Source organism: Dama dama, chromosome X, assembly GCF_033118175.1.
Source record: "Dama dama isolate Ldn47 chromosome X, ASM3311817v1, whole genome shotgun sequence".
Classification (NCBI taxonomy): Eukaryota; Metazoa; Chordata; class Mammalia; order Artiodactyla; family Cervidae; genus Dama; species Dama dama.
The window spans coordinates 138,318,405-138,345,530 of record NC_083714.1 but is presented as its reverse complement, the minus strand read 5'-3'; the positions used below and the strand labels follow the sequence as shown (position 1 = coordinate 138,345,530).

Here is a 27,126-nt window from a genome sequence, read left to right as displayed (position 1 = left end):
AAGCTCACCTGAAATGAAGGGAACACCTCCATCCACCCATCAGCTCTGTGGTGGCTTGGGTACTTATTTTCACCTACACACATTCATGCATACTTACTTCTCTCTTTCTATCTAAAGTAAAAACCATATAATTTTTACAGACATCCCTAGTGGTCCAGTGGTTAAAACTCTACATTTCTATTCCAGGGGGCATGGGTTACATCCCTGGTCAGGGAACTACATACTGTGGAGCACAGCCAAAACAAAACAACATATAACTTTTGTAAACCAACAGGAAAGACAAAACTAAATCCATTATTGTCACAGGTTGAATTTTGTCTCCCCAAATTCACGTCCACCCAAAACCTCAGAATGTGACCTTATTTGGAAAGAGGGTCTTTGAGATATAATTAGTTAAGGACCAAGATGAGATCCTGGATTAGGATAGATCATAAATTCAATTATTGATGTCCTTATAAGAATAGGAGGGAACACAGAGAGATATACAGAGAAGGTAGCCACTTAAAGACCTAAGCAGATATTGGACTTTTGATGCCACAAGCCAAGAATGCTTAGACCCAACAAAAGCTGGAAGAGGCAAGCAAAGATCCTCCCCCACAGCCTTTCGATGAAAACTTGTTTTTGGACTTTTGGTCTCCAGAACTGTAAGAGGATAAATTTCTGTTGTTTTAAACCACTGAATGTATAGAAATTTGTTATGGCAGTCCTAGGAAACTGATAGAATTATTAAGGTTTGGGGATTTTATGTTGTTATCAGCGACATTTTTTTTGGTTTGGATACATGCTTCAGCTCTGAAGCTTGAAAATTATGGCTCTGTAAAACACCTAAAAGCAAAGTCCAAAATAAGCAAAGATCAACTGGTGGTTACCTAGGATCAGGATGGGGATTGACTAGAAATTGGCCCAAGAGATCTTATAGGAGTAATGGAAAATGGTAAAACTGGATGGTGGTGATGATTGCTCAACTTGATAAATTTACTAAAAGTCGCTGAATCCTATACTTACAAAGAGTGAATACCACAAAGGGTAGTATGTGGTATATAAATTGTGCTCCAGTAAAGTTTATTTTAAACAAATCTAAGAGCAGGACTTCCCTGGTGGCTCAGATGGTAAAGTGTCTGCCTACAACATGGGAGACCTGGGTTCAATCCCTGGGTTGGGAAGATCTCCTGGAGAAGGAAATGGCAACCCACTCCAGTATTCTTTGCCTGGAAAAATCCCATGGATGGAGGAGCCTGTTAGGCTACAGCCCATGGGGTTGCAAAGAGTCAGACATGACTGAGCGACTTCACTTTCACAAGAGCAGAGGAAAATTTAGGAGCCCAAACGAGGCATCTAGTCTCTTGTGAGGAATTCTTTGTGAAATGTGTTGAAAATGATCAGTTGGGCAAATCAGTGGCCAAGGCTTCCCAAGTCTGTTTTGATTATAAGCTGCCCTAAGTGATCAGGGATCATAGAGGATACTGTGAAAAGCATGTTTTCCTCTGCTTGTTTTCACCAGATCATTCAGTAGAGGACTTGTTTTACTGAGCTGAGGAAAATTAAAATCTGCTCTCTAGTCATTCTGTTTAGATTTCTGTTTAGGGAAATTTCTACTGCATTCATCTTTGGAAAGAAGCACCTCACAGCTCATAAACAGAATAGCTAAAATGTCTAGGATGTCAATCCCTGGAAAAAAGTAAAATATGTGAAAAAATTAAATTCAGATTATATATTTATATGAATTTTTAATGAACTATATATAACATGCACTTAGACAAGTATACAAGTCCTAAGTGGACAACTTCATGAATTTTCACAAACTAAACATATCTGTATAACCCACACTCAGATTAAGAAACAGTACATCTCAGAACCCCAGGACCACCCTCATCTTCCCTTTGGGTCACTACATCCCACCAAAAGTAATCACTAGGCTGACATATCATAGATTATTTGCCTAGCTTTGATCTTTACATAGATGGAATTATAAAGTATATAGTTGTTTATTGCCTATTTTCTCATGAGATTCACTCATAGTTTAGTATGTGGTTGCAGTTTATCCTCGATTGCTATATAGAATTCCATTGTGTGAATATAATGCTGTATAAGTTTATTATTGCTTCTGTAACAAATTACCACAAATTTAGTGGCTTAAAGCAACACAAAGCTCTTCTCTCATAGTTCTAAAGTCAGAGGTCTAGAATCGGGTCTATACAGTTGTATTCCTTTAGGAGGCTTTACGGAAAATCTATTTACTTACTTTTTTTAGTTTCTGGGGGCTGCCTACATTCCCTGGCTCCTGGCCCCTTTTTCCATCTTTAGGGCCAGATTGGTAGCATCTGTTTTCCTCTCTGATCTTTGTTTCCATCTTTATACCTGCTCCCTAATCTCTGACTTTCTTGCATCTCACTTGTGCCCTTGTGCCCTTGTGATTATATCTGGCTCATCCCAGTAATACAGGATAATCACCCCATTTCAAGATCCTTAACTTAGTCATATCTGCAAAGTATGTTTTACTATGTAAGGTGACATATGCACAGGTTGCAGGGACTGGGACATAAACATCTTTGGGGAAAGGGCATGATTTAGCCGACTATAGCCACAATAAGGTTATTATTATTGGGCATTTAGGTCATTTCCAGTTTTTACCTAACTGAAATAATTCTGCTATGGAACATTCTTTTATATGTTTTTTGGTTTCACTATTGGGCGTATATATTGACTTTCTGGGTCCTAGGATATGTGCAAACAACTTTCCAGTGTGGTCATGCACTTCATACTCCAACCAAGAAAGTATGAGGGTTCCAAATGCTCCATGTCTTGTGACTAAAACTAGTTACTGCCCCTTTCTTTCCTTCCTATTTTTTTAATTTAAGAGCTGATATACTTTGATTGTCAGTTCCCAGCTCATGAATCTGTGCCTCACTGTGATGTACTTGAATCTCTTGTCCTCCAAAGCTGAAGATTCCTAGAGCAGTTCCTATTCTCAAAGTAGATGAACCATCTTCAAGTACCACTCTAGCCCAGTATGACAGTGATTCCAAGAAAAACTATGGCTCCCAGTCAAACATCAACATGAAGTATATTTCGAAAGACGACTTCCCTGACTGGTGGCAAGTAAGAAAACTGAAAAGGTAAGTCCCAGCTTTCAGTCCAGTGGCACAGCGTGTCTAGTAGACATTACCCCACTGCCTCGGAGCTGAGCCCCAGCACGGTCTGCACAGGCCATAGCTGAGACAGGGCTGCCCTCTCAGAAAATACTCAGTGCCTGAGCCAGAAGCCCAGGGTGGTGGTGGCCCCACTGGGACTCAGCACCACAGACTTGCCACTTAGATGGCTGAATCTAACGATGTGCACAATATTTGAGCACTTTATTCCCTTTCCTTTCTTTCCTTCTTCCTCCAAATAACCCCACATTCCCGAACACCGAATCTTTAAAATATATCCTTTATCTGAGAGAGCTTAGCGTGGGCAGGTTTTTGCAACGTGCTTTGGCATCACTGGCTAATGACAGTGTTCAAACGAGGCTGTGGCTGCCTTCTCAGGATGTACACCTTCACCTACAGTCTTCTTTGCCACTTGCACTTTTCACTTCACATCTGGGACATTTTTCCTATTTGAAGACATGAGGATATATTACATTTTTAATTTTTTAATGCTTTGGCTGTGGTAAAACAGCACAAAATTTATCACCTTCGTCATTTTGCAGTGTAGAGTTCAGTAGTGTTCATTATATTCCCATTGTTGTGTAAGCTACCTGATTATTGTGAATGTCTATATTGTATTCCATCGTGTGGATAAACCTAAGTGATGCACAACTGATGGACACTCTCCACATGTTCTTAAAAACTACAAAAAGGCTAAATAAACTGCTTGGTATTTTTAAATAAGAGCTTTCTTATGAAGAGCTGAAGGGAAAAAGCTTTACTAGTGAGCAAGGCTCTCTGGGAAGCTGGGGCTTTCCAGGCTTTCCTTGAACTGCAGCCAGAGGAGCACTTCCTTGTTAAGGAAGCTTGTCACTCTGAAGTGTGGTTTTGAAAAAGAGCCTGGGTTGTGAAGGCAAACAGGAAATAGGTCCTACTTTCCAACTAAAACAGCCTTTGGACTTGGAGAAGTTGGCACTTCCTCATGGGCTGCTTCATAAACCAAGTAAAAGAGATAAAATGATGGGTGGAGAGGATGAAGAGAACCCTGCAGATCTGTGTGTGTTCACATGGAGTTAAAAGGTTCAGTATTTTCAGGACTTTCCTTTGCAAGCATAACAGCAAAGAGGAAAATAACTTATATTAAAATATATTAATGACAGAATGCTTGCACACATACAAGAAAATCAGAGCAAACCCAGTCAGGATGATTTATTAATCCAAGTTTTCTATTGTTTGGGGTTATTATGAGCCATTATTAAAAACTCACTTCTTTTAGGCATCCTATCAAATGACTGCTTTTTAGTGGGGTCACTCCAAGGATGAAAATGTGAAAATGACTCATTAGCTTCAATTTCCAAACCAAGTGACATATATGGGTCACAATATTAAATAAAGCTAAAACATATCCAAACAATTACTTCTGTCATTTAACATTTATACATAAATATAAATTTATGAACTGTATCTCTCTTTTTTGTAGCAGTGAAGATTTGGCATGCAGTAATCAAAGGGAAAGAAATGTTGTAAATCACAACACCTCAAAGATGTCATGGTAAATCAACTTCAGATATTGTTACAGCCAGGATTTCTTTCATCTGCAGGAAAACTTAACCACAGGTGTAAAAATTTTGCAACTAGCCTTTAATTTTAAGGTGACTATAAAACAAACAAATACATGGAGTTTGCTTCTCTGAACCCTGAAAGTGGTCTGAATGGATAACTTCTGAGATCACACTGATATTTCCTACCCATCATACATGATATACACAGGTGTCAGGATGAACATGAAGCTACCTGGCTCAGGCATGTGAGCTGGAGGGAAAACAATGTAGTGTTGAGTAACTCTTCTTTGAGAATACCTCTATACACTACCCAAGATTTTCTCTAACTTCATATCACAGCTGTCCCTGAAGCATTTCATCTATTTCATGAGTCTGCTCTTCTGACAGAGTCAAAGAAATATACATTCCTGGGATCCTCCCGTATCAAGGAGTCAATTTCTCATGAGACCAGGCATGAGCTCAACTTGTGAGCAACCTTCTCTTCACTTTGCTGACCCCTTCCCAAGTGCAGTAAGGGAAATCTAACAGTGCAGATTTTATTTATGTGGATAAAAGCAGGGTGGGATTTGACATGGCACTGTGAGGCACTTGGATTATTTCTTGGTGTTGTGTGTGTGTGTGTGTGTGTGTGTGTGTGTGTGTGTGTGTGTATTAATCATGTTTCCTCTCTTCTTAAGGGGCTCCCCTGAGTCAAGTTCATCTGAAGAAGAGGAAAATCTTGATGATTATGAGTAAGTTTTGAAAGTCCTCTGCGTTCCTCTAAAACTAGACATAGATGTTTCTATTCTATTCTTCTGCAAAGACTGTATTTACATGGAGAAACTCCTGTGACGTTCTGGGCCATGAAACTGGAGGATGGGTGACAATAAACTAATGAAAATGTTGTTCAGTTGCTAAGTCGTGTCCTACTCTTTGCGACCCCACGGACTGCAGCATGCCAGGATCCCCTGTCCTTCATTATCTCCTTCACTATCTCCATGCTCAAACTCATCTCCATTGAGTCAGTAATGCCTTCCAACCACGTTATCCTCTGCCATCCCCTTTTGCTTTTGCCTTCAAATTTTCCCCAGCATCAGGGTCTTTTCCAGTGAGTTGGCTCTTCACATCAGGTGGCCAAAGTATTGGAGTTTCAACTTCAGCATCAGTCCTTCCAGTGAATATTCAGGGTTAATTTCCTTTAGGATTGACTGGTTTTGATCTCCTTGCCGTCCAAGGGACTCTCAAGAGTCTTCTCCAGCATCCCAATTCAAAAGCATCAATTCTTTAGCATTCAGCCTTCTTTAGGGTCCGACTCTCACATTACATCACACGACAGTAGTCGTGTACAAACTACTGGAAAAACCACAGCTTTGACTAGACAGACCTTTGTAGGCAAAGTGATACCTTTGCTTTTTAATACACTGTCTAGGTTTGTCATAGCTTTTCTTCCAAGGAGCAAGCATCTTTTAATTTAATGGCTGCAGTTACTGTCAGCAGTGATTTTGGAGCCCAAGAAAATAAAATCGGTCACTGTTTCCACTTTTTCCCCTTCTACTTGTCATGAAGTGATGGAACCAGATGCCATGATCTTAGTATTTTGAATGTTGACTTTTAAGCCAGCTTTTTCACTCCCCTCTTTCATCCTCATCAATATACTTCCCCCCCAATCTAGATGATCTAAATTGGCTGCACAAATTCTTGGGATTTATTGCATAGCTGACCCCCGTCCCTTCATTTTGCTTTGTCTTCATAGGTACAGCCTATGACATTTCTGCTGATCATTTCTTTCCTGGAGGCCCTCATCAGGATGATTTTTGAAGGCTCTTATTAGCTTTGAGTCCAATTTTGAAGTTAGTTATGATGCAGTAATTTTACATGGTAGCACAACTGAGCCTTGAATATCAAAGCATTTTTATGTTGGGAGATTCCTATTTCGAGCGTGACCTTATCATTGAACATCCAAACTAGGATACTTTAGGAAGAGGAAGAATGTACTGTTCAGTGTTACACCTGGACATAAGACAAAGACATAGGACCATAGAGACATAAAGTGGACCCCTCTGGGCAAGTAAGAATGTGTGATCCTTTCAATTACACAGAGCCAGAGTGGTCTTAAGTGGCTGTTAAGGTCCTTTCCAAAATTTAAGATTCTATCATTGGACAACAATTAGGCACAAATAATCATCTCCTGGACTTAGCTGTAGTGTACTCACTCAATCCTGTCCAACTCTTTGTGAGCCCATGGACTTAGCCTGCCAAGCTCCTCTGTCCATGGGATTTCCCAGGGAAGAATACTGGAGTGGGTTGCCATTCCTTTCTCCAGGGGATCCTCTCGACCTGGGGACTGAACCCAGGTTTCCCACACATCAGGCAGATTCTTTAGCATCTGAGCCACCAGGGACTTAGAGGTTGGCATTAAGGAGAGGTGGGAATAATAAGGCACACTGCATCTCTCAGACACCTGCTGCCTGACAGTGGCTAAGTCAGTTGGACACTAGGAGAAAACATATTACTAGCTTTGTTTTTGTATGAGTTCTGTTATTGATTCATTGGCTACAAGTGTAGTGAGAGCTTTTTCAAAGTACATGTCACCACCTCTACTTCCCCTACATTTACCCTCCAGAAGGCACCTGCTGGAATCATTCAAACTAAGATAAAAATGACTGAGAAAGACTAGCACAAAAATTATCCAAAGATAATTGTACTTTAACAATTGACAAAGATTTAAACCAATGGGAGTGAACCTCTCATCATGGGTTTTAGTCTTTAGTATTTAGATGAATTGGAAGGCTTCCTTTGATTCAGAAAACCCAGCTGTGACCATACAGACAGTCTCTGTCTCCATCATTTCTAGATCCCAAAGCGGGGTGAGAGGTGTGCCTTGGGGAAACACTCAGGAAAGATATGTAGGCCCCACCCCCAGAATCACAACTGGGTGGTGGAGACTCAGGAATCTGAGTTTTTTAAATAGCTCTTCAAGTGATTCTCTTCAGCAGCCAAGTTTGGAAACCCCTGATCTAAGCCAATGCCTCATTTTATAGATGAGAAAGTTAAGTGACAAGTTATGCAGTTAAAAACTATTCATTCTCAAAATGGAATTCTTTTCTATTGCAGCTGGTTTGCAGGTAACATCTCCAGGTCTCAATCAGAGCAGTTACTGAGACAAAAGGTAAGTAGTTTCATCTTTAAAATAGCCTCTAAAGAATGTCTTTCTGTTGTTGGGCTCAGAGGGTAACGCACTGCTCACAGAAACCCTATTGTTAATTATACAGTCCAGACATCATAGTGTTAATTGTTCAGCTTATGGGTTACCAGGCCCTTCACATCTAGCCTTCCTCTATTCCCTTTGCTCTATAATAAACCATTCAAAAATTTAGTGGCTGGAAACAAGATGTATGATTCCTCACCATTCTGTGAGGCAGCTGGGCCAGCAGTTTTTCTGCAGGTTTTGCTTAGGTTCACTCATGTAGCTGCCTTTAGTTTGTGGATTGACTAAGAGTGGGGTTAGCAGGGGTAGTCAACCAGGGTGGTGCCATGTTCCATCTCCATGTGGCTAATGTGGGCTTCCTCAGAGCATGGTGATCTCAAGGCAGTGGTTGAAGAGGCCAAGCCTCACAGTTCGGGGCAAGTAATTATGGAGTCTCAGCTTTTGTCCCACTGGCCAAAGCAAATCACATGGCCCAGCCCAGAGTCAGTGTGGGAGGGGACTGCCCGGAGCAGGAATATACAAAGAGAAGACTTACTGGAGGCCATCTGTACCTCATACTTCAATTCTGTCACAAAAACCATTAGCACCTAAACCAGAGTACAGCAGCTGTAATGGGGAGTAAATCTATCAGATTTTGTTACTAGCTGGTAATGGACTTACCAATGGCAAACTCTTTTGACCTACAAAAATGACACTTTGCTATAGTTCAACCTAATACAGCACACCAACTATTTCTTTGAGGGGTAATAGCGAGAAGGTGGTGACCACTATCTAACTCAGTATTTTTTCACATTCACAGTTTTAAAATCCACTTTGTCCCAATCTAAACTTGCTTAGAATCAGCACATTAAGCAAGGCAAGTTGAGCATAAATTTAACAAATGATTTGTTCTGCATCTTTGATTTTCTAAAACGTTCCAGGGGCATGATATGGTGATAAAAGTGTTAGCCGCTCAGTCATGTCTTACTCTTTGTGACCCCATGGTCTATCCATGGAATTCTCCAGACAAGAATACTGGAGTGGGTTGCCACTTCCTTCTCCAGGGGATCTTCCCAACCCAGGGATCAAACTCAGGTCTCCTGCATTGCAAGCAGATTCTTTACCATCTGGATAGCTGGCTTTAAAGTTTACTTCTGAAAGATTAAAATGTTAGGCTTGCACAAACACCAAACAGGGAAAAGTATCACAGGTTAAAAATTAACTGGAGAGGAAGAGTTGAGACACATAGGGTAAATCTATAAAGACAATGAATGAGAGAAAGAGGGAAGCTAAAGTGGGAGTTCTTTCTGTGCCAACTGATGGGCAATCTGTGCTGTCAATGACATTTAAAATGGATCTAAAAGATCTATTTTCCTACCACCTACCAGCACAAGTCATTTTCAAGAATAATGAAAATGTTTTCTGTCCCTTCCACATTCGCCTTTCTATTTAGGGGAAAGAAGGAGCATTTATGGTTAGAAACTCCAGCCAGGCGGGAATGTACACAGTGTCCTTGTTTAGTAAGGCTATGAAGTAAGTACGATGTGAATTTCTTTTTTTATCTTCTTGTGTATGTTCTTTGAATGTCCTGGTCATTCGGTCACATTTTGCGATAAGACCCCATCTTTCAACTCTGGAATTTGGAATCAAAGTATTTCCGTTGAATGTGACCATTTGTAGTTGCTTTCCCCCACCCCCACTACTTTCAAGAGGCTATTTTCTGGGTGATTCGCTCCTACTCATTGCAGGCAGCAGAGTATTGCCCAGTATACAGACTGCCTCAGGAAATGCTTGTTAAAGGAATACTGCATTATTCCCCCTTGATTCATCCTGAGCCTAGAAAGAGAGAAAAAACAGCAATGGCACCTCTACACTCTTGGTTCTAGCCACCAGCTGAACTGAGAAACCTACCCCAACGTCTGGTTTTTAGTGTCTTTCCAGTGGGAGCAGGAGGTTGACTGAGTGTAGCAGTGTTTTCACCAATGGCTTCTTTCTAGGATACTGTCCTATTGGTGGGGTTAAGAGTTCTGGTGTGAAACTGCACCTCTGAGTCCAAATCCTGACTCTGCCATTCCAAAACATTATGACATTAAGCAAGTTACTTAATTTCTGTGCCTCAACTTCCTCATTTGAAAAGTGGACATAATAACAATTACTATGTTCTATGGATGAAATGGGTTAATTCACATGTTGGATCAGAACAGTGCCTGGCACATAGTAATAAGTGTTTACTATTATTGTTGTTTGGAAAAAGTAATATGAGCTGCCCCACTACTTCCATCCCAACACTTAGGTGTATAAAAGGCCCCCACAGTCATCTCAAGCAAGTTGTCATCAACAATACCAGGATCCCCCTCCAGAGTTTTATAAGCCACTTTCCCATTGGTTGTTAGCCTTTCTGTTCCTTCTAAACATCCTGTGAAGCAAACAGGAAAGCTGTTTTTCTTGCACCATTTTACATGAGAGGATTGTGGTTCAAACAGAGCTTACAAAGACCCACCCTCAAAACTAATAAATGACCGACTTAAAGCCAGACCTTCAACAGCTGAGTTCATGTTCATGTTCTCTCAACCATATCCCTGTGTCTTTGCTGAAATCTGGTCAGATCTTGATTAGGATCATTTGAAAAAAGAAATCTCTACGTATGTGACCCTTTCTTAACGGTTGGATTGAATGACCTTGAATGACTGAAGGGCCTTGGTGGTTTCTCAATATGCTCTGTCTCGTGTTGCATATATGTATTTTTAAAATAATTAATGTAAAAGTTATTTTATTTAGGAATGTTTTCACAGAGTGCCTACCTCCAGTTTGAGATAACAGCATGTACCATAAGCATCCGCATGGCATCTTTCAATGCTAGAAGCCACATTCCTGGTGCACCTCATGTACAAGGTTGCAAATGTGGGTGGTGACTAAAGCCAACCCAGTAAGAAGGCGGAGAAGGCTTGGATCACTGACTATCAAAATCTCTGTGGCCCTCAGGCCCTCTAGTTTCAGCCAAATCTGATGTCAAAAGTCCTTTTAGTTAAGCTTCTTGACACCAGATTCACTTTTGAAGGTGGCCAGGGAGAAAAAAGTCAGCAAACAGATGAGGAATCAAATGAAAAGAATCCCAGTGAATGACTACAGAAGGCTTTTTTTATGAAACATCATCAGTGGGCTGAATTTGATTCTAAGACCAAGAGCCGATGAGCCATTTGCAACAAAAAAGCATCCTTTCTCTTTCTGTAATTACAATTCTAGTAAGGGTGGCATTATAGCAACAAGAGTATATTAATAATTTCTAATGTGCCAAGTATAGTGCAAACTGATATGTACATAATCTCGTCTGAACTTTGTAACAACTGGATGAGGTAGCTAGCCAGCAACAGAACTCTACTCAAAACCCAGTTCTGGACTGCTCTGTGAGTGTGTGTGTGTGTGTGTGTGTGTGTGTGTGTGTGTGTGTGTGTGCATGTGTGTGTGTGTGTGCACGCACGTGCTTAGTCACTCAGTCATGTCCAACTGTTTGCAACTCCATGGACTGTAGCCTGCCAGACTCCTTTGTTCATGGGATTCTTCAGAATACTGGAGTGGTAGCTATTCCTTTCTCCAGGGGATGTTCCCAACCCAGGGATTGAACCCTTGTCTCCTGCATCTCCTGCATTGCAGGCGGATTCTTCACTGTCTGAGCCACCAGGGAAGCCTGGAACGCCATGCCGTACTCTAAATTCTAAGACAGGCGCATCATTGCTGGTTATCCTAAATCAACATGCATCAATTCACCACTATTTTCTACAAGTAGAGCAAAAGAAAAAGAATGTTTTATGTGGAAAAGGTACAAGTTCACAAGAGGAATTATAGACTGTTCCCACCCACTCCATCCTGTACATTCCACTTCCAAAAGAGCCTCCACCCACAGCCTAATGACCATTTCTTCCTACATTTTAATCTCCATTATTATCCTAAAAGAGAACTGATATTTCAGAATAATGATCCTAAAAACTGCAGGGCTCTCAATCATCAAAGGAATATGGCTGCTTTATACTTACTAAGGGAAGAACAGTACAGAAAGGGGGAATTTTATGACAGGTGAATTCTGTATGAGCACAAAGGATCCGCTGAGTTCAGAGAGGAGCTCTCTTACATAATTATGGACTGTCATGTAACCTCCAGAAAAAACACCGGATGTCGAGACTGAGAAATTGTCTCTGACTTCCCTCTTCAAAATTTGCTAATGTACCTAAGATAATGATTTAATCATTATTTAATCAAGCTTCAGTTGTTGATTCAAAACATTCTAACATTCTTTCTTCCTTACTAGTGATAAAAAAGGAACTGTCAAACATTACCATGTGCATACAAATGCTGAAAACAAATTGTACCTGGCAGAAAACTACTGTTTTGATTCCATTCCAAAGCTTATTCACTATCATCAACACAATTCAGCAGGTAACTTGGTTCAGTTTTTCCTTTATGTTGATAAATATAAGTTTTCTTGGACATTACTGACCCTCCAAATTCTCTTTTTTAACATTGAAGAATAGTTGATTTACAGTGTTTCAGGCGTACAGCAAAGTGATTCAGTTATATATATATATAAATATATATGTATATTCTTTTTCAGATTCTTCCCATTTTAGGTTATTATAAGATACTGAATATAGTTCTCTGTGCTATACGGTAGGACCTTGTTTGTTTTACATGTAGTAGTGTGTATCTGCTAAACTCAGACTCCTAATTTACCCCTCCCCCTCCCCCAATACTCTCAACTATATAAGGAACTGAAAGCAGGGAAAAAACGCTCCCAAGCCCTATGCCTGCTGTGTGGGGTTGTGTGTGTCTGTGTGTATTCACTGATTTTGGGTGTGCTGGGTCTTTGTTGCTGCACTGGCTTTCTCTAGCTGCAGTCAGCAGCGGCTGCTCTCTAGTTGCAGTGCGTGGGCTTCTCACTGCAGCGACTTCCCCTGTTGTGGAGCATGGGCTCTAGGGTGTACGGGCTTCAGTAGTTGTGGCACTTGGGCTCAGCAGTTGTGGCCCCTGGGCTCTAGAGCACAGGCTTAGTAATTGTGGGGCACAGGCTTAGTTGCTCTGCGACATGTGGGATCCTCCTGGATCAGGGATCAAACTCGTGTCTCCAGCACTGACAGGCATGGATTCTTTGCCACTGAGCCACCAGGGAAGCCCTGCTGTGTGGTGTTTAACCTACATTTCCTGGAATATAACATTATACACTCTACAATGCCAGAAAAAAACAAAGCTGAGTGAGTTCGGTGACTTAGAAGTAGAGATTCCCTTTTAAAATATTTGCAGGGTTTTTTTCTCCCTATAGAAAATGATTGCAAAATTCAAATAATATAGAAATGTGCATCACTGGAGACATAACCTGCATGAACAAGTCAGTGTCTATTCTGAAAGAATTTTTTTTCTACGTTGATACTAACACATTCATTATATATGTATATATATTATATATGTGTGTATGTAAACACATTATATGTTTACAGAGATGAGATCATTCTACACATACTACTTTTCAGCTTACTTTCTTTACTCAGCATCTTTGAGGTCTTTCCATGCACATGCATATAGTTGAGTCTGTTCTGTTAAAAGAGAATTCTAATGTAGAATTACTCCATAATTTTTCACCTAATCCTACACTGATAAGCAGTTGGAGTATATACAATATTTTCCCATAATACTGGCTGTTTCAGTAAATATTGCTTTGTGCACCTGTATGGGTGTTTCCGTAGCCAAAATCCCTAAAAGAATTTGATAATGGTTAAGAACATTTAAAATTGGGGCACTGTCAAATGCTTTTCAGAAATGTACACTCCCACCAAGAGCAACACTTCATTCTCACTGACCCTGGGTACTATCACTTTTTTTAATTTTGCCTGATTGACTGCTGAAATATATATATAGAAATTGCCACATGATTCAGGAATTCCATTCCTGGGTATATATCCAAAGAAAATAAAAACATTCACTTGAAAAGATATATGAACCCCATGTTCATAGACATATTATTTACAATAGCCGAGATATGGAAGCAACCTCAGTTCCACCAACAGATGAACAGATAGAGAAGATGTGGTACATATATACAATGGAACATTACTCAGTCATAAAAAAGAATCAAATTCTATCATTTGCAACAAGTCAGTAGACCAGAAAGTTTATGTTCAGTGAAATGTCATACAAAGAATGACAAATACTTTGTTATCACATATGTGGAATCTAAAAAATAAAACAAATGTATGAATACTCACAGATATAGAGAACAAACTAGTGGTTACTGGGGGAGAGAGGGGGAAGGGGCAAGACAAGTAGGGGATTAAGCGATACAAACTACTATGTATAAAATAAACAAGTTATAAGGATATATTATACAGCACAGGGAAATATAGCCATTATTTTCTAATACCCTTAAATGGAGTATAATCTATAAAAATATTGAATCACTAGGCTGTACACCAAAAACTAATATAGTACTGTAAATCCACTGTAATTCAATTTAAAAGATAGTTGATGGCTAGCTAATAACACAATAATCAAAAAGGAAAAAAGTTAGCAAAATAAAAATGGTAAAAATTTTAAAATAGATTCCATCAAGAAACTAATTTTGATGAGATTTTTTAAAATCACATAAAGTAGTTTCACACTTTTAATTTTTGCTTTATATAGAACTAATTAGTCAAGTCCAGCAAATTAATTTTACAGGACAAATATGGTTAGAATAGATTCTCTTTCTGCATGAGAACATCCTGAACTCTGTGCTTTTTTCCCAGCTCCTCTAGACAGAGCAGAAGCAGATATGTGAACCAATGTAATGTAATGTGATGTGATACAATGTGATCATGTGATGATAATGTTGCCAATTTCATTGCAGGCATGATCACACGACTCCGCCACCCTGTGTCGACCAAGGCCAATAAGGTTCCCATCTCTGCGTCCTTGGGAAGTGGTATGGACATGCCCTTGTGCTCTTAAACTCCTATCTTTTTTGGTTTAAAAATATATATATTTATATGTATATATACATACATGTCTATATATTATATATCTGGTGGATCAGCGGTAAAGAATCCTTACTATGCTTAGTACCCTTAGCCTGGTAAAATAACATTACATTTTCTTATAAAACAAATTAAACTCTGATCCGGGAGACTGTCATTATCCTAAGTACACAAGGTTGCAAACTAGCCCCATGATCAGGCACAGAATCCCAGAATAAGAAAGGACAGGCAGTGGATCCATCTTTTTGGTATGCTAGGGAGATTACAAAATTAGGTTGGGAGGACACAAAAGATTTTAGTTTGTTCAAGAAAATGAATGAATATATTAGAGCTGAGGCCCTCCCTGGCACTATCTGAACAGGGATCTGCTTCCTGTCTTCCTTTTTTCCCCCCAGTAAATTTACTTTCAATAATGACACCCTCCTGGATCAGAGTTTAATTTGTTTTACAAGAAAATGTTATGTTATTTCACCAAGCTAAGGGCACTAGACACATCAAGTCTTTCCAACATACCTCTGGTTGGTAAAGGTTTTTTAACTCTAATCTTTCTTGTCACTAATTGTAGCTACTTCAGGAACAATACTGTTCTGGTGGCATTGTCATGTGGTTTAACAGGTCATAAGATCACATAACTAACAGTTTTCTTTTTTAAGTGAGCAACTTTTTAAAAAAGTCTTGCTGTTCTTCATGTTGTCAATATTAAATTCTCACTGCAGAGGAAGTCACTTGAGAAGCTGTTAGCCTCAAACCCTTCTATTCTTATCCTAAAGAGTTGCCTGCCTTGCTTTATTAGGAGTCTGGGAACTGAAACGTGAAGAGATTACCCTGTTGAAGGAGCTGGGAAGTGGCCAATTTGGAGTGGTCCATCTGGGCAAGTGGAAGGGGCAGTATGATGTTGCTGTTAAGATGATCAAGGAGGGCTCCATGTCAGAAGATGAATTCTTCCAGGAGGCCCAGACCATGATGTAAGTTTCTTCTAAGGAATTGTTGTTTAGCCCTCATCTTGAGAGGACATTCATGCTAACAGGACTGTCCCTAACATCTCTAAGGTCTGAATCAAGAGTCCACATATCATAGAATATATAATGGAATATTAGCCATAAAAAATGAAAAATGTCATTTGCAGCAATATGGATAGACCTAGATATTAGCATATTAAGTGAAGACACAAAAAGGCAAATATCATATGATATCACTTATATGTGGAATCTAAAATGTGACTCAAATGACCTTACCTGTGAAAAAGAAACAGACTTACAGACATAGAGAACAGATATGTGGTTGCCAGCGGGGAGGGGAAATGGGAGGGATGGAGTGGGAATTTGGGATGCAAAATGCAAATGCAGATGCAAATTATTACATATAGAATGGATAAACAACAAGGTCCTACTGTATAGCACAGGGAACTATATTCTACATCCTGTAATAAACCATAATGGAAAAGAAAAAAAGAATCATCCTGTTAATTGATAAAAGCAGGTCAACTACATAAGGAGTAATTGATGAACATCATAATAGCTGTGAGGACCTACTAGAAGTACTATGTCATGCGGCTGTTGTTGTTGTTTAGTTGCTAAGTCATGTCCGACTCTTTTGTGACCCCATGGACTGGAGCTCAGCAGACTGCTCTGTCCATGGAATTCTCCAGGCAAGAAAACTGGAGTGGGTTGCCATGCCCTTCTCCAGGGGATCCTCCTGACCCAGCGATGGAACCCATGTTTCCTGCTTGGAGGCGGATCTCTTTACCACTGAGTCACCTGGGAAGCCCTTGTCATGTAGTTACCATTTTCTAAATCTATTAACAAAAAATGACACCATAATAACACAAAATGAAGCTTTTTTAAAAGAATGGAAAATCACAATTAATCTCACATCTCTAATATGACAACTGCTTTCATTTTACCTTCATATTCTTTTTTTCTTTAATGAAATGTTTAGACATCAAAGTTAGATGCTTTAAAATGGAAGTGACTGCCCTTAGGATATAGCTTCCTCCAAATCAGTCATAGAAGTTCTCGAGATGCTACAAGACTAAGCAGGATTTCTGAGGTAATAGACAGACCACTGCTTCCCTGATTCTCTGCAGGAAAGTTGAACAAGCACCCAGAGCAGCTTAATGGATGCTGAGGTTGTCAGTGTCCAATAGCAGCCAGAATTTTTCTGCCTCCAAAGGCTAATGCTCCCAGAATCAGATCCTAAACTTACCCCTTTCTTCTGTTCCAGTGTAAGGGCAGAAATTAAACAAAAATCTGACAGTGATTCTTTTTCAGGACATCTGGAAAATGGTGTATGGAAATTCAGTATTGAACTTTGAATATCTGTTGTTTCCAGGAAACTCAACCACCCCAAGCTGGTGAAATTCTACGGAGTGTGTTCAAAGAGATACCCTATATACATAGTGACTGAATATATAACCAATGGCTGCTTACTGAGTTACCTGAAGAGTCATGGAAAAAGACTTGAACCCTCCCAGCTCTTAGAAATGTGCTATGATGTTTGTGAAGGCATGGCCTTCTTGGAGAGCCACCAATTCATACATCGGGACTTGGTAAGGAAAGAAAGCCATCTCCAGCTCCCGTCTCCAGCAATGGGGCCATTGGGAGGGACAGCAAAGAGAGCATCTTCACTTACATTGCATTGGCCAAAAAATTCATTTGAGTTTTTCCATAAGATGTTACAAAAAACCCCAAATGAACTTTCTGACCAACCAATATTTTGCTCATTTGCTTAAGCACATGACACTTTTGTGATCAAAATCACAATTCAAAATAATACTTCAAGTATAGAAAGTATTTCTAAAGAAGCCATCAAAGTCTATGTAGTTAGGTTGTAGTATATTGGAAAACAGATGCAAAGGAAAGACTGGTCAATTTAGTGTTTCCCAGAACCACTTAACCCAAGCTAACCTTTACTCCAGGAAGGATTTAGTGCTAAAGCAATAATTTAATACGATAACTGAAAATATAAGAAATGAAATGCATGCATCTTTGAGTCAGGGTGGGTATGGAGAGTATTCTGTTTGATTTGCACTGATATTGATTGATCTTTAGAGATTTTTTGGTGCTAAACACCAAACGTGCCACGCACGCTAGGCTGGTGCATTCTGGATTCTCAGTGCTGCATTTACACCTTCGAAGCACCTGTTAACACACAGGGTCCTAGCAATGGAGAGAGAACCCCTAGACGTGATTTTTCCCTTCTTGTTGATGAGTTCAGGTTCTGTGTTTTATGTCTAATACCTCTCATACTGTTTGACAAGGATGAATGCTTGAGGGAAAATACTTCTATGAGCACATTTTCATTTTGAAAGATTGAAAATTGCAAAGGAAAAAAGACAACATCTATACTCTAAATATTTCCTTTTAAATACAGCATTTGGGATTGTGATATCTTAGATTTTGCTGACAACTGTCCCAAAGAGAAGGAGAATGTGTGATTTTGATGTCAGGGGATCTTTGGTCATTTTCACTATTGGTAATTTTGTTTTCCCTCTAAAGGCTGCTCGGAACTGCTTGGTAGACAGTGATCTCTCTGTGAAGGTTTCTGACTTTGGGATGACGAGGTAAGCCAGTTCCAAAAGGGCAATCAGTGAAAGAGGGATTTCCATTCACATCTAAATGGGGAATACAAAACCTGCTCTGAATTGGGGGCTCAGAAACCTGGATCTCCTCACTCACACTACCTCTGAACACTCATTTCTTCACTGATAAAAATAGAATTGTTCTTCAGAAATTATCCCTAGGCTCTCTTAATTCTTTCAAAACCTTGATAAATATTTTCTAAACGTAAATAAATCCACAAAAGATCCTAAATATTCAAATATAACTGTTACAGTCAGGAAAAAAAACAAGAAAAGTTTAAAAAGCCTTGATTTGGGGGGGGCAGAGGGGAGAGAGAGAGAGAGAGAGAGAGAGAGAGAGAGAGAGAGAGTGTGTGTGTGTGTGTGTGTGTGTGTGTGTGTGTGTGTATGATGGCTCCTTTAGCCCATTCTGGTTTTTTCTTAATACTATATGCTCAAATAGGCACAGCATTAACACTAGGAAAATTTCTCTTGTCTTTTATTAAATTTTCTGTAGCATCAGGTAAGGCAGTAGACTCAGATTCTCTTGGCATTCTAGCAACACTTTAGGATTTGAAAAATTAGTTTGATTGTGACAGCAGTTTAAGAAGAATCTTCCATTTCCTGAATTCTGAATCTTCTTACTATTTAAGCCTCAGAGCCAATTTTCATGGTTTTATACAGGAAATGAAGACACATCTGGTAGCCTTTCCATTCAACAAACACTTATTGAGTGCCTAATGCCTAGGCCCTGTGGGAGATACTAATATAAATGGGTTAATCCCTGCCCTCAAAATGCCCACAGTTGAGTCTAGAGGGCAAGCAGATGTCCCTGCCATTGAGACAAAATACAGCTATAAAGTTGTGCCAATTCAACATAAACACATGTAATTCTGAGGACAGATAATATAGTTTCAAAGAGATCTGAAGAGTTGACCAAAGCCAGCCCTATATTTAGCAAACATGTCCCTAAAAACACCATAGGAAGACCTGTGTTTTTTTTTAAGTTTTCTTCAAAATTCGTTATGAAAAGCTGCTCCTCTTCTGGAACCCCTAAATATTGTAAACAAAAGTATACTGCATATCCTTGAGCATATACTTTTATCATCTTGATATCGTCATAAGATGTCGTTGTCCATCATTGCTTACAACAGCAGAAGATTAGAAGCAACTTACACAGTTAAACAAATTACATTAATCCGTAAGAGGGAAGACTATTCAGCCATTAAACATGATGCTGCAGAAGAAAACGTAACCATGAGGGAAATGTTCTCGATATGCCGTTAAAGGAAAAATGAAAGCAAACCTCAGTACAACAGAAACCCAATTTTGTTCAAATTATATATAGAAAAAAAGATTGGAAAGTACAAGCAAAAATGTGTCTTAAGTGGTAGCATGACTATCCTTGGGGTGGGATTCAGAGTGATTTCACTTTTACGTTTTTTTAAAAATATTTGATATTTACCAAATACTTTGCATTCAGATTTTGGTATTTTCAAAACTAGATATCATATTTTTAAAATGCTTACAAGTCATAAGCAGCCTCTAGCCAAGCTCACAAACTGAAAGATCCAGAAAATCGAGGCCCTCGGCTGAGACTGGATGGCTGCAAGTCCTGCATCGGCCAGCAGAGGGCTTCCCACTCGGTACAGCCAAGTGGCGTAAGGGCTGTGTTGATGTTTTCCCCTACAGGTATGTTCTTGATGACCAGTATGTCAGTTCCGTGGGAACAAAGTTTCCAGTCAAGTGGTCAGCCCCAGAGGTGTTTCACTACTTCAAATACAGCAGCAAGTCAGACGTATGGGCATTCGGTAAGAATGTGGCCACATGAGACCCATTTCACAAGCTGGCTTCCACAATAGGAAACCACATAGCAGCAACATCCATTTTCAGCAAACCCTCTGAGCACTTACAAAATTACCTGTATACCCAGAGATAAGCAAGGGATTGAAGACGATGATGGTGACCCTTTCTTGGGTCGGTGTTAGGATATCTGCCACTTATTGTATAATTGGCGTGTTGCTAACACCTCCTCATAAGAATCAAAAGGACTAAAAGCTTTTTGCACTGAAGATTTTCAGTTTTCAAAAAGGAGTCACGGAAAACTAAAACCCAGTTTTCATGAAGTATAAAATATTGAAGGGCTTAAAACGAAGTCATCAGCTTTCTGCATGAAAGTAGCATGATAACCATTATTCTGAGTTGACCAATTTGGGCGGCGGTGGGGGGGGGGGGGGGGCGGCATGAGTTAGCACTTTCTTTGGCCCATCCCAATTTCAGCTAGTGTCTTTGTTAAAATTCATTATTTAGATGAGGGGTCAGTAAACCATGACTCAGGACCATTTCCAGTGGCCTGTTTCTATAAGGGAAGTTTTATTTATGGAGTGCTGCCATGTCCTCTGTACATATGGTTTATGTATTGTCTGTGGTTGATTTTGCGCTTGCAGCAGTAACTGCCACAGAGGCTGCATGACCTTCATACCTAGTGAACTTACTGTGTGGCCCTCCCTATTTTATTAAAGATCTGCATTGAAATTAAGTAAACATAATTACAAAATTGCTTCCCTGGTGGTTCAGTGGTAAAGAATCTGCCTGCCAAATAGGAGACACAGGTTTGATCCCTGGGTCAGGAACATCCCCTGCAGGAGGAAATGGCAGCTCAATCCAATATTTTTCCTGGGAAATCCCTTGGACAGAGGAGCCTAGTGGGCTACGGTCCATGGGGTCACAAAGAGTTGGACACGACTTGGCAAATAAACAGCAGCAGCAATTAGAAAACAGAGATAGTTCTTTTTAAATTGTGATTCTGTAGATATTCTGGTATTTTTCCACATCAGTAGGAATATCAGGCTTGTTTAAAATCACTGTCAGATGGGCCCAGGATAAGTATTCCAAATTATCATAAGGTTATGGAATATATTAAATACAACTGAGAACTATTTCATGCCTGTCTTAGTCCATAAGTACAATTTGACTTTCTACATGACAACTGAGACTGTCTGAAGAAAGGAAAATTTAGTTATCCATTTATTTTTCTATGTGATAATCTTTTAAAATAATTCTTCCTTTTATAAAAGTGGTATTATTCATTGTAAAAAAAATTCCAACAAATATACAGAAAAAGGAAAAACCACAAAGAGCATTTTAGTGAAAACTTGATGTCATTTTGTGCTGATGAACTTGTCAAATTTAGTTTTAATCTCTTTGTATCAATTCATATGCCTTATAAAAGATATTTAAAAAAAATAAGAATCCAGGCCCGCCCCACTCCAACTGTCAGAAAATTATTTTATTTAAAATTTATCTTAGTCAAAGTCCCAGTGTACAAATAGATGAAATCAGAATGTCTCCAGTAGACCAGGAAGGAGCTTAGACCCCAGGCAGCCAAGCCACTACTTTGCCCCTTAAAGGTGGCCCCAGAGCCCTGACTGAATACCGTACAAAGATATTTCCGGAGTGTGAAGGGCAATTAATCAGGTTAATCTGCATACCCATAACACTCTGCAAATAGTTTGTTTTCAAGTTAATAAAAATTTCTTATTCAGAAAAAAAAAAATCAGAATCCGTAATAGTCACAACTGCTTTTTGACCAAAAATTGTATTACCCAGGTCAATTGCTTACCTTTTATGTGTCAGAATTTGGCTGCAAATATTTTCTGGCTGTTTCCAAAAACTAAATTCATTCTTAAATAATCTGACCCTAGTAAGGATACTCAAAATAAACCAGAACCTCTGAAAGCAATTCTCAAAGAGGAGCCCCACAAATATTTTAAGCAATGATATTATTCTTGAGATAAGTGGACCTGCTTCCAAGAGAGAGTTGTGACTGCTAAGTCACTTCAGTTGTGTCCAACTCTATGTGACCCCATAGACGGCAGCCCACCAGGCTCCCCGGTCCCTGGGATTCTCCAGGCAAGAACACTGGAGTGGGTTGCCATTTCCTTCTCCAATGCATGAAAGTGAAAAGTGAAAGTGAAGTTGCTCAGTCGTGTCCGACTCTTTGCGACCCCATGGACTGCAGCCTACCAGGCTTCTCCGTCCATGGGATTTTCCAGGCAAGAGTACTGGAGTGGGGTGCCATTGCCTTCTCTGGAGAGTTGTGAAGGAGTCAACAAATTTTTGGATGGTTCTTTTAGAACGTTTAAAACACACACACACAGTCCCCACAAATTGTAATACTGCCTGACTATAAATATTTTACATAAAGTCTGTAGCCCTAAAAGTCAAAGAAGTTTTGAAGTTAGTACTTCAGTTATAGTTCTAGAACAATTTTCTCCCTTCTTACATATTTCTGGTTTTCCAAGGTTTTGAAGTTGGTTGACTGCTGGAATTCCCTGGCATGGCTAGTATGACAGCACAATGGCCACCATTTAGAGAGCTTAAAATGTCCCCAGTGTCCTTTAAGTGCTCCGAGTGTTTTATCCTATTCAATCCTCATGACAACTTTGTGACACGCAAATATCCACATATTACAGACGGGCAAACAGAACTGAGGAAGGGCTAAGAAGCTTTCCCACCCTGTAAGTGGCAAACCTGTGCCTCAAAAGCCATGTCTGACTGGCCCCAGATGCCACCCTCTTGCCCACCATGACCAGAGCTCGGTTCCTTAATCTGGAGTCCGCCATACTCTGGATACTTCCAGAAAACACTCTGTGAACTTCCAGAAAATGAGTCAGAAAATTCTGTGCATTCACTGTCTTGAGGGGAAGCCAATGGTTTTAAGCAGATTCTCAAAAGGACACCTGATCCACAAAGTATTCTAGAACAAAGGTCCCCAACCTCCAGGGCAGAGACCCGGTGCCTCCTGTCAGATCAGTGGCAGCATTAGCTTAGAAATAAAGTGCATGATAAATATAATGCGTTTCAAACGTCTCAAAACCATCCCGCCCCCTCTCCGGTCCCGAGGAAAAATTGTCTTCCACAAAATGGGTCCCTGGTGCCAAGAAGGGGGAGAACCACTGTTCCAGAGGACTGAGGCAATAGAAAAGCAGGAAAGCTGTCCACGACTTTATCTTAAATTTCCACCCAAAGGTAATGTGTGTGTGCCAGGAAATTATTGCCAAGGCAGAGAGAAAGGGTGGGGACTTGCACGCCTCGCTCTAAGGGTTGAAGCTGGGGCTGTCACTGTGGCTTCCACCAGGCCGCCACCTCTCTGAAGCAGCCCAGGGGCCCTGACCCCAGGGACCTCCCTCCCCCTGCAGCGACCCAGGCCGCCTCCCTGTTTCCCAGCAAGAAAGGGCGTCCGGGCCTCAGGGCGCAGGAATAAGAGAGCTGGGGCTCCAGAAGGGCTAGCCCGGTCTATCCTCCCTACCCTGCCCTTCTTGCTGGGACTCCTCCCCCAGGGACCCAGGCTCTGCCCCAGAGCCTTCGTGACGCGGGCGTGAAGCTCACGTGACAAGCTGTACCTTCTGACCTGGCTCTCTTTCCTCCGCCGGCTGGCCGCCCTCGCCGCGGGGCAGGGATCCTGATGTGGGAAGTGTTCAGCCTGGGGAAGCAGCCCTACGACTTGTACGACAACTCGCAGGTGGTCGTGAAGGTCTCCCAGGGCCACCGGCTCTACCGGCCCCAGCTGGCGTCGGACACCGTCTACCACATCATGTACAGCTGCTGGCACGAGGCGAGTGCCCCCCGGGGCCAGGGGAGTGGGCAGGGGCGCAGGCGCGTCGGGGGCTTGTTGTGTCACCACCGGAAGGAGCGCTTCTGAGGGGAGGCGCTTGCTCCAGGGGCTTTGCAGGTGGCTCAGTGGTGAAGAGTTGGCCTGCAAGAGAGGAGACACAGGAGATGTGGTTCAGTCCTTGAATCTGGAAGATCCCCTGGAGAAGGAAATGGCAACCCACTCCAGTATTCTTGCCTGGAGAATCCCATGGACGGAGGAGCCTGAGGGCTACAGTCCGTGGGGTCACAAAAGAGTTGGACAGGACTGAAGCGACTGAGCATGCGCACACGTGCTACAGAGCAGGTGGCGATGGCCCCGGGCCCCTGCTCGCAGGTGTTTGTGATCTGAAACCAGCACTGTAGGTGCCAACCATTTTGTTCATATTTCTTTGTGGCTGTGTCGAGTCTTAGTTGTGGCTATGCTCTGCTGAATTGCTCCGTCATGGCCGACTCTTTGTGAACCCATGGACTCTAGCCCGCCAGGCTCCTTTCTGTCCATGGAATTTTCCAGGCAAAAATACTGGAGTGGGTGACCATTTCCTTCTCCAGGGAATCCTCCCCACCCAGGGATCGAACCGTGTCTTCTGCGTCTCCTGTATTGGCAGGAGGATTCTTTACCACTGCACCACCTGAGAAGCCCAGCTTACTCTTACTTTTAAATTCATTTACAGTTAAATTTTATTTGAAACTCAGTCAATCTTGGCCATGCACAAAACTCTTTTCCCAGTGTCCACTTTCCACAAAACTCTTTATCACTTTTTGTTGTCATAATTTTATTTTCCCACTCAGAAACAGACCTACTTCCTTTTCTCCTGGTGGCGGTTTAGTTGCTAAGTTGTGTCTCTTTCGGAATAGTTTTCTTAGCTATTTTGCATATTTAAAAATCCACAAACTAGATAATCAATTTGTTGAGCTTAAAACAAGTTTGTTCATATTTGGAAGAGTTTGTATTCTAACTTGGGAGGTTCATCATCTCTATGTTATTGATGTGTCCTATTCAAAGACAACCAGTGTTATTTTCTATGTGCTCAATTCTACATTTGTGTTTTTCAGCAGGATTTTAAAGTTTTCCTCATTTGGGGGGTACTTTTTTTTTAGTATTTTATTGGGGTTTGTTGCTATTATAAATGGAGTTTTCTCTTCCAGTATATCTAATTGGTTATTGTATATATATAGGAAGACTACTGATTTTGTCAGTTAATTTTATATACTGCTCTCCTGATGAATTCCTTTGTTATTTGGGTTTGTTCTATCTTTAATTCTCTTGGTTTTTCAAGGTATGCAGTCGTATCTTATGCAAATAAAGATACTCTTATTTTTCTTTCCCAATTCTTAGGGCTCTATTTGTTTTCTCTTTAGAAGAAATGTTTATGGCATTTCCACATTTTAAAAATTGCTAGTTTTAGGACTGAGGTACAAATATTTTACATAGTTTATTTTAAATCGGAACCCTCATAAGCTAAACCATTGGGTTTTTCTTTTATCTAGCTTCCAGAAAAGCGTCCCACATTTCAGCAGCTCCTATCGTCCATTGAACCACTTCGGGAAAAAGACAAGCCTTGAAGAAGAAATGAGAAGATCTGATGAGAATGAGTATAAATGTTGGCCAACATTTTCATTCTTTTTAAGGAAAGTAGCATAGCACAGATGTTGTAATTTAGCTAGTTTTTCTTAATGGTATTCTGTGTGCTGTTTTGTCTGTTCTATTATCTAGAAAACAACAAGGTAGGAAACAAAAGATTTCCTTGATATTTAGGTCAAGTTAGTAATTTTGTTTATACTTCTCTTAATATTACACCTCCCAGCCTATAGCAGAAGCACATTTTCTGATTGCAAAATAGAGAGGATGTATATTATGTGTAAAGATTGAGCAGAAATGAAAAATTACTTTTTGGATATTTGTTGTTTTCTTAACATCACCACTATCATGATAATTAAATATGCTATTAACAAGTATAGAAATGATGACACCTGCCTTCATGTCTCAATGGTTTCAGTCTTTAGCATGTATGAGAATCAAATGGAGAGTTTATGAAAACACAGGTTCGTTAGGAACTACCCCAGCGATTCTGGTACAGCAGGTCTGAATGCAACCTGAAAATTTGTATTTTTAATAACCTCCTAGATATTTCTGTGCAGTCAGTCCAAACTGCCCTAGGGGACCTCATTATGTGGTGGGCACCATTAGATGTTCCATATTCAAATCAAATGATACAGTTCTCATCTGATATCCAAATAAGAACAATGGATTTATGTCATCATGTACACAAATATACAACTGAAGTTAAACAGCATTATTCAATAATATGTTAACTATGTGTCACAGAGACAACTTTTAAAGATGCTAAGGTAAAACTTGATGCCTTTTTCCTTATGCTCAAACTATTATCAATTTCAACTCAACTATAACCATGGTCTTGTATCAGATTGTTGCTTTCTATAGTACTCTGCCCTTATTTGCAGCGGATACATTCCAAGACCCCCAATGGATACCTGAAACCAAGGATAATACCTAACCCCATATATAATATGTTTTTCCTATACATACATACCTATGATCAAGTTTAATTTATAAGTTAGGCATAGTAAGAGGTTAACAGCAATAACTAATAATAAAATTGAAAAATTATACTGTAACAAAAGTTATGCGAATGTGGTCTCTCTTTCTGTCAAAATATCTAACTACAAATTTAATACCTTTTCCATCTTAACTAAGCACTTAATGCACTGCGGCTGTAACTTTTGCAGTTTGATGTGAGACAGCAAAACTAGTATGAATTTCTTCTTTCTTCACAATTTCACCGATAAAAGATTTGTTGTTATCGTAGATCTCAGCCACCTCAGCATTCATTTTTGAGAACTTTCACCCTTTTGCTTAAAGGAAACTAAAACTTTAGGGCTTCTCTCTGGCATTTCCGAATCACCAGCATCACTCCTCTGGCACTTTGGGGCCAGGATGAAGTAAAACAAGTGTCACTTGAACACAGCACAGTGAAATTGTGACAGCAGATCTGATAACTACGGCCACTAAGTGACTAACGGGCGGGACACACCAGAC

At 40.3% G+C, this 27,126-nt stretch overlaps 1 protein-coding gene across 4 annotated transcripts in view; it reads left to right on the top strand.

The window, feature by feature from the left end:
• The window catches only part of BMX (BMX non-receptor tyrosine kinase), a 44,525-nt gene extending 17,772 nt beyond the window's left edge, over positions 1 to 26,753 (top strand). Inside the window, exons 7-19 of one of the 4 annotated variants that reach the window (XM_061136000.1) lie at positions 2,941 to 3,116; positions 4,612 to 4,680; positions 5,368 to 5,421; positions 7,784 to 7,838; positions 9,310 to 9,389; positions 12,160 to 12,287; positions 14,728 to 14,802; positions 15,648 to 15,819; positions 17,186 to 17,402; positions 18,352 to 18,416; positions 20,106 to 20,224; positions 23,873 to 24,030; positions 25,557 to 26,753. In XM_061136000.1, coding sequence (XP_060991983.1) covers positions 2,941 to 3,116; positions 4,612 to 4,680; positions 5,368 to 5,421; positions 7,784 to 7,838; positions 9,310 to 9,389; positions 12,160 to 12,287; positions 14,728 to 14,802; positions 15,648 to 15,819; positions 17,186 to 17,402; positions 18,352 to 18,416; positions 20,106 to 20,224; positions 23,873 to 24,030; positions 25,557 to 25,631 — 1,443 coding nt within the window. In that variant the 3' untranslated portion in view covers positions 25,632 to 26,753. Of the gene's footprint in view, positions 1 to 2,940; positions 3,117 to 4,608; positions 4,681 to 5,367; positions 5,422 to 7,783; positions 7,839 to 9,309; positions 9,390 to 12,159; positions 12,288 to 14,727; positions 14,803 to 15,647; positions 15,820 to 17,185; positions 17,403 to 18,351; positions 18,417 to 20,105; positions 20,225 to 23,872; positions 24,031 to 25,556 lie in introns of all 4 variants that reach the window. The other 3 variants (XM_061136001.1, XM_061135999.1, XM_061136002.1) reach the window with 3 other exon arrangements.
• The last annotated feature ends 373 nt before the right edge of the window (positions 26,754 to 27,126 follow it).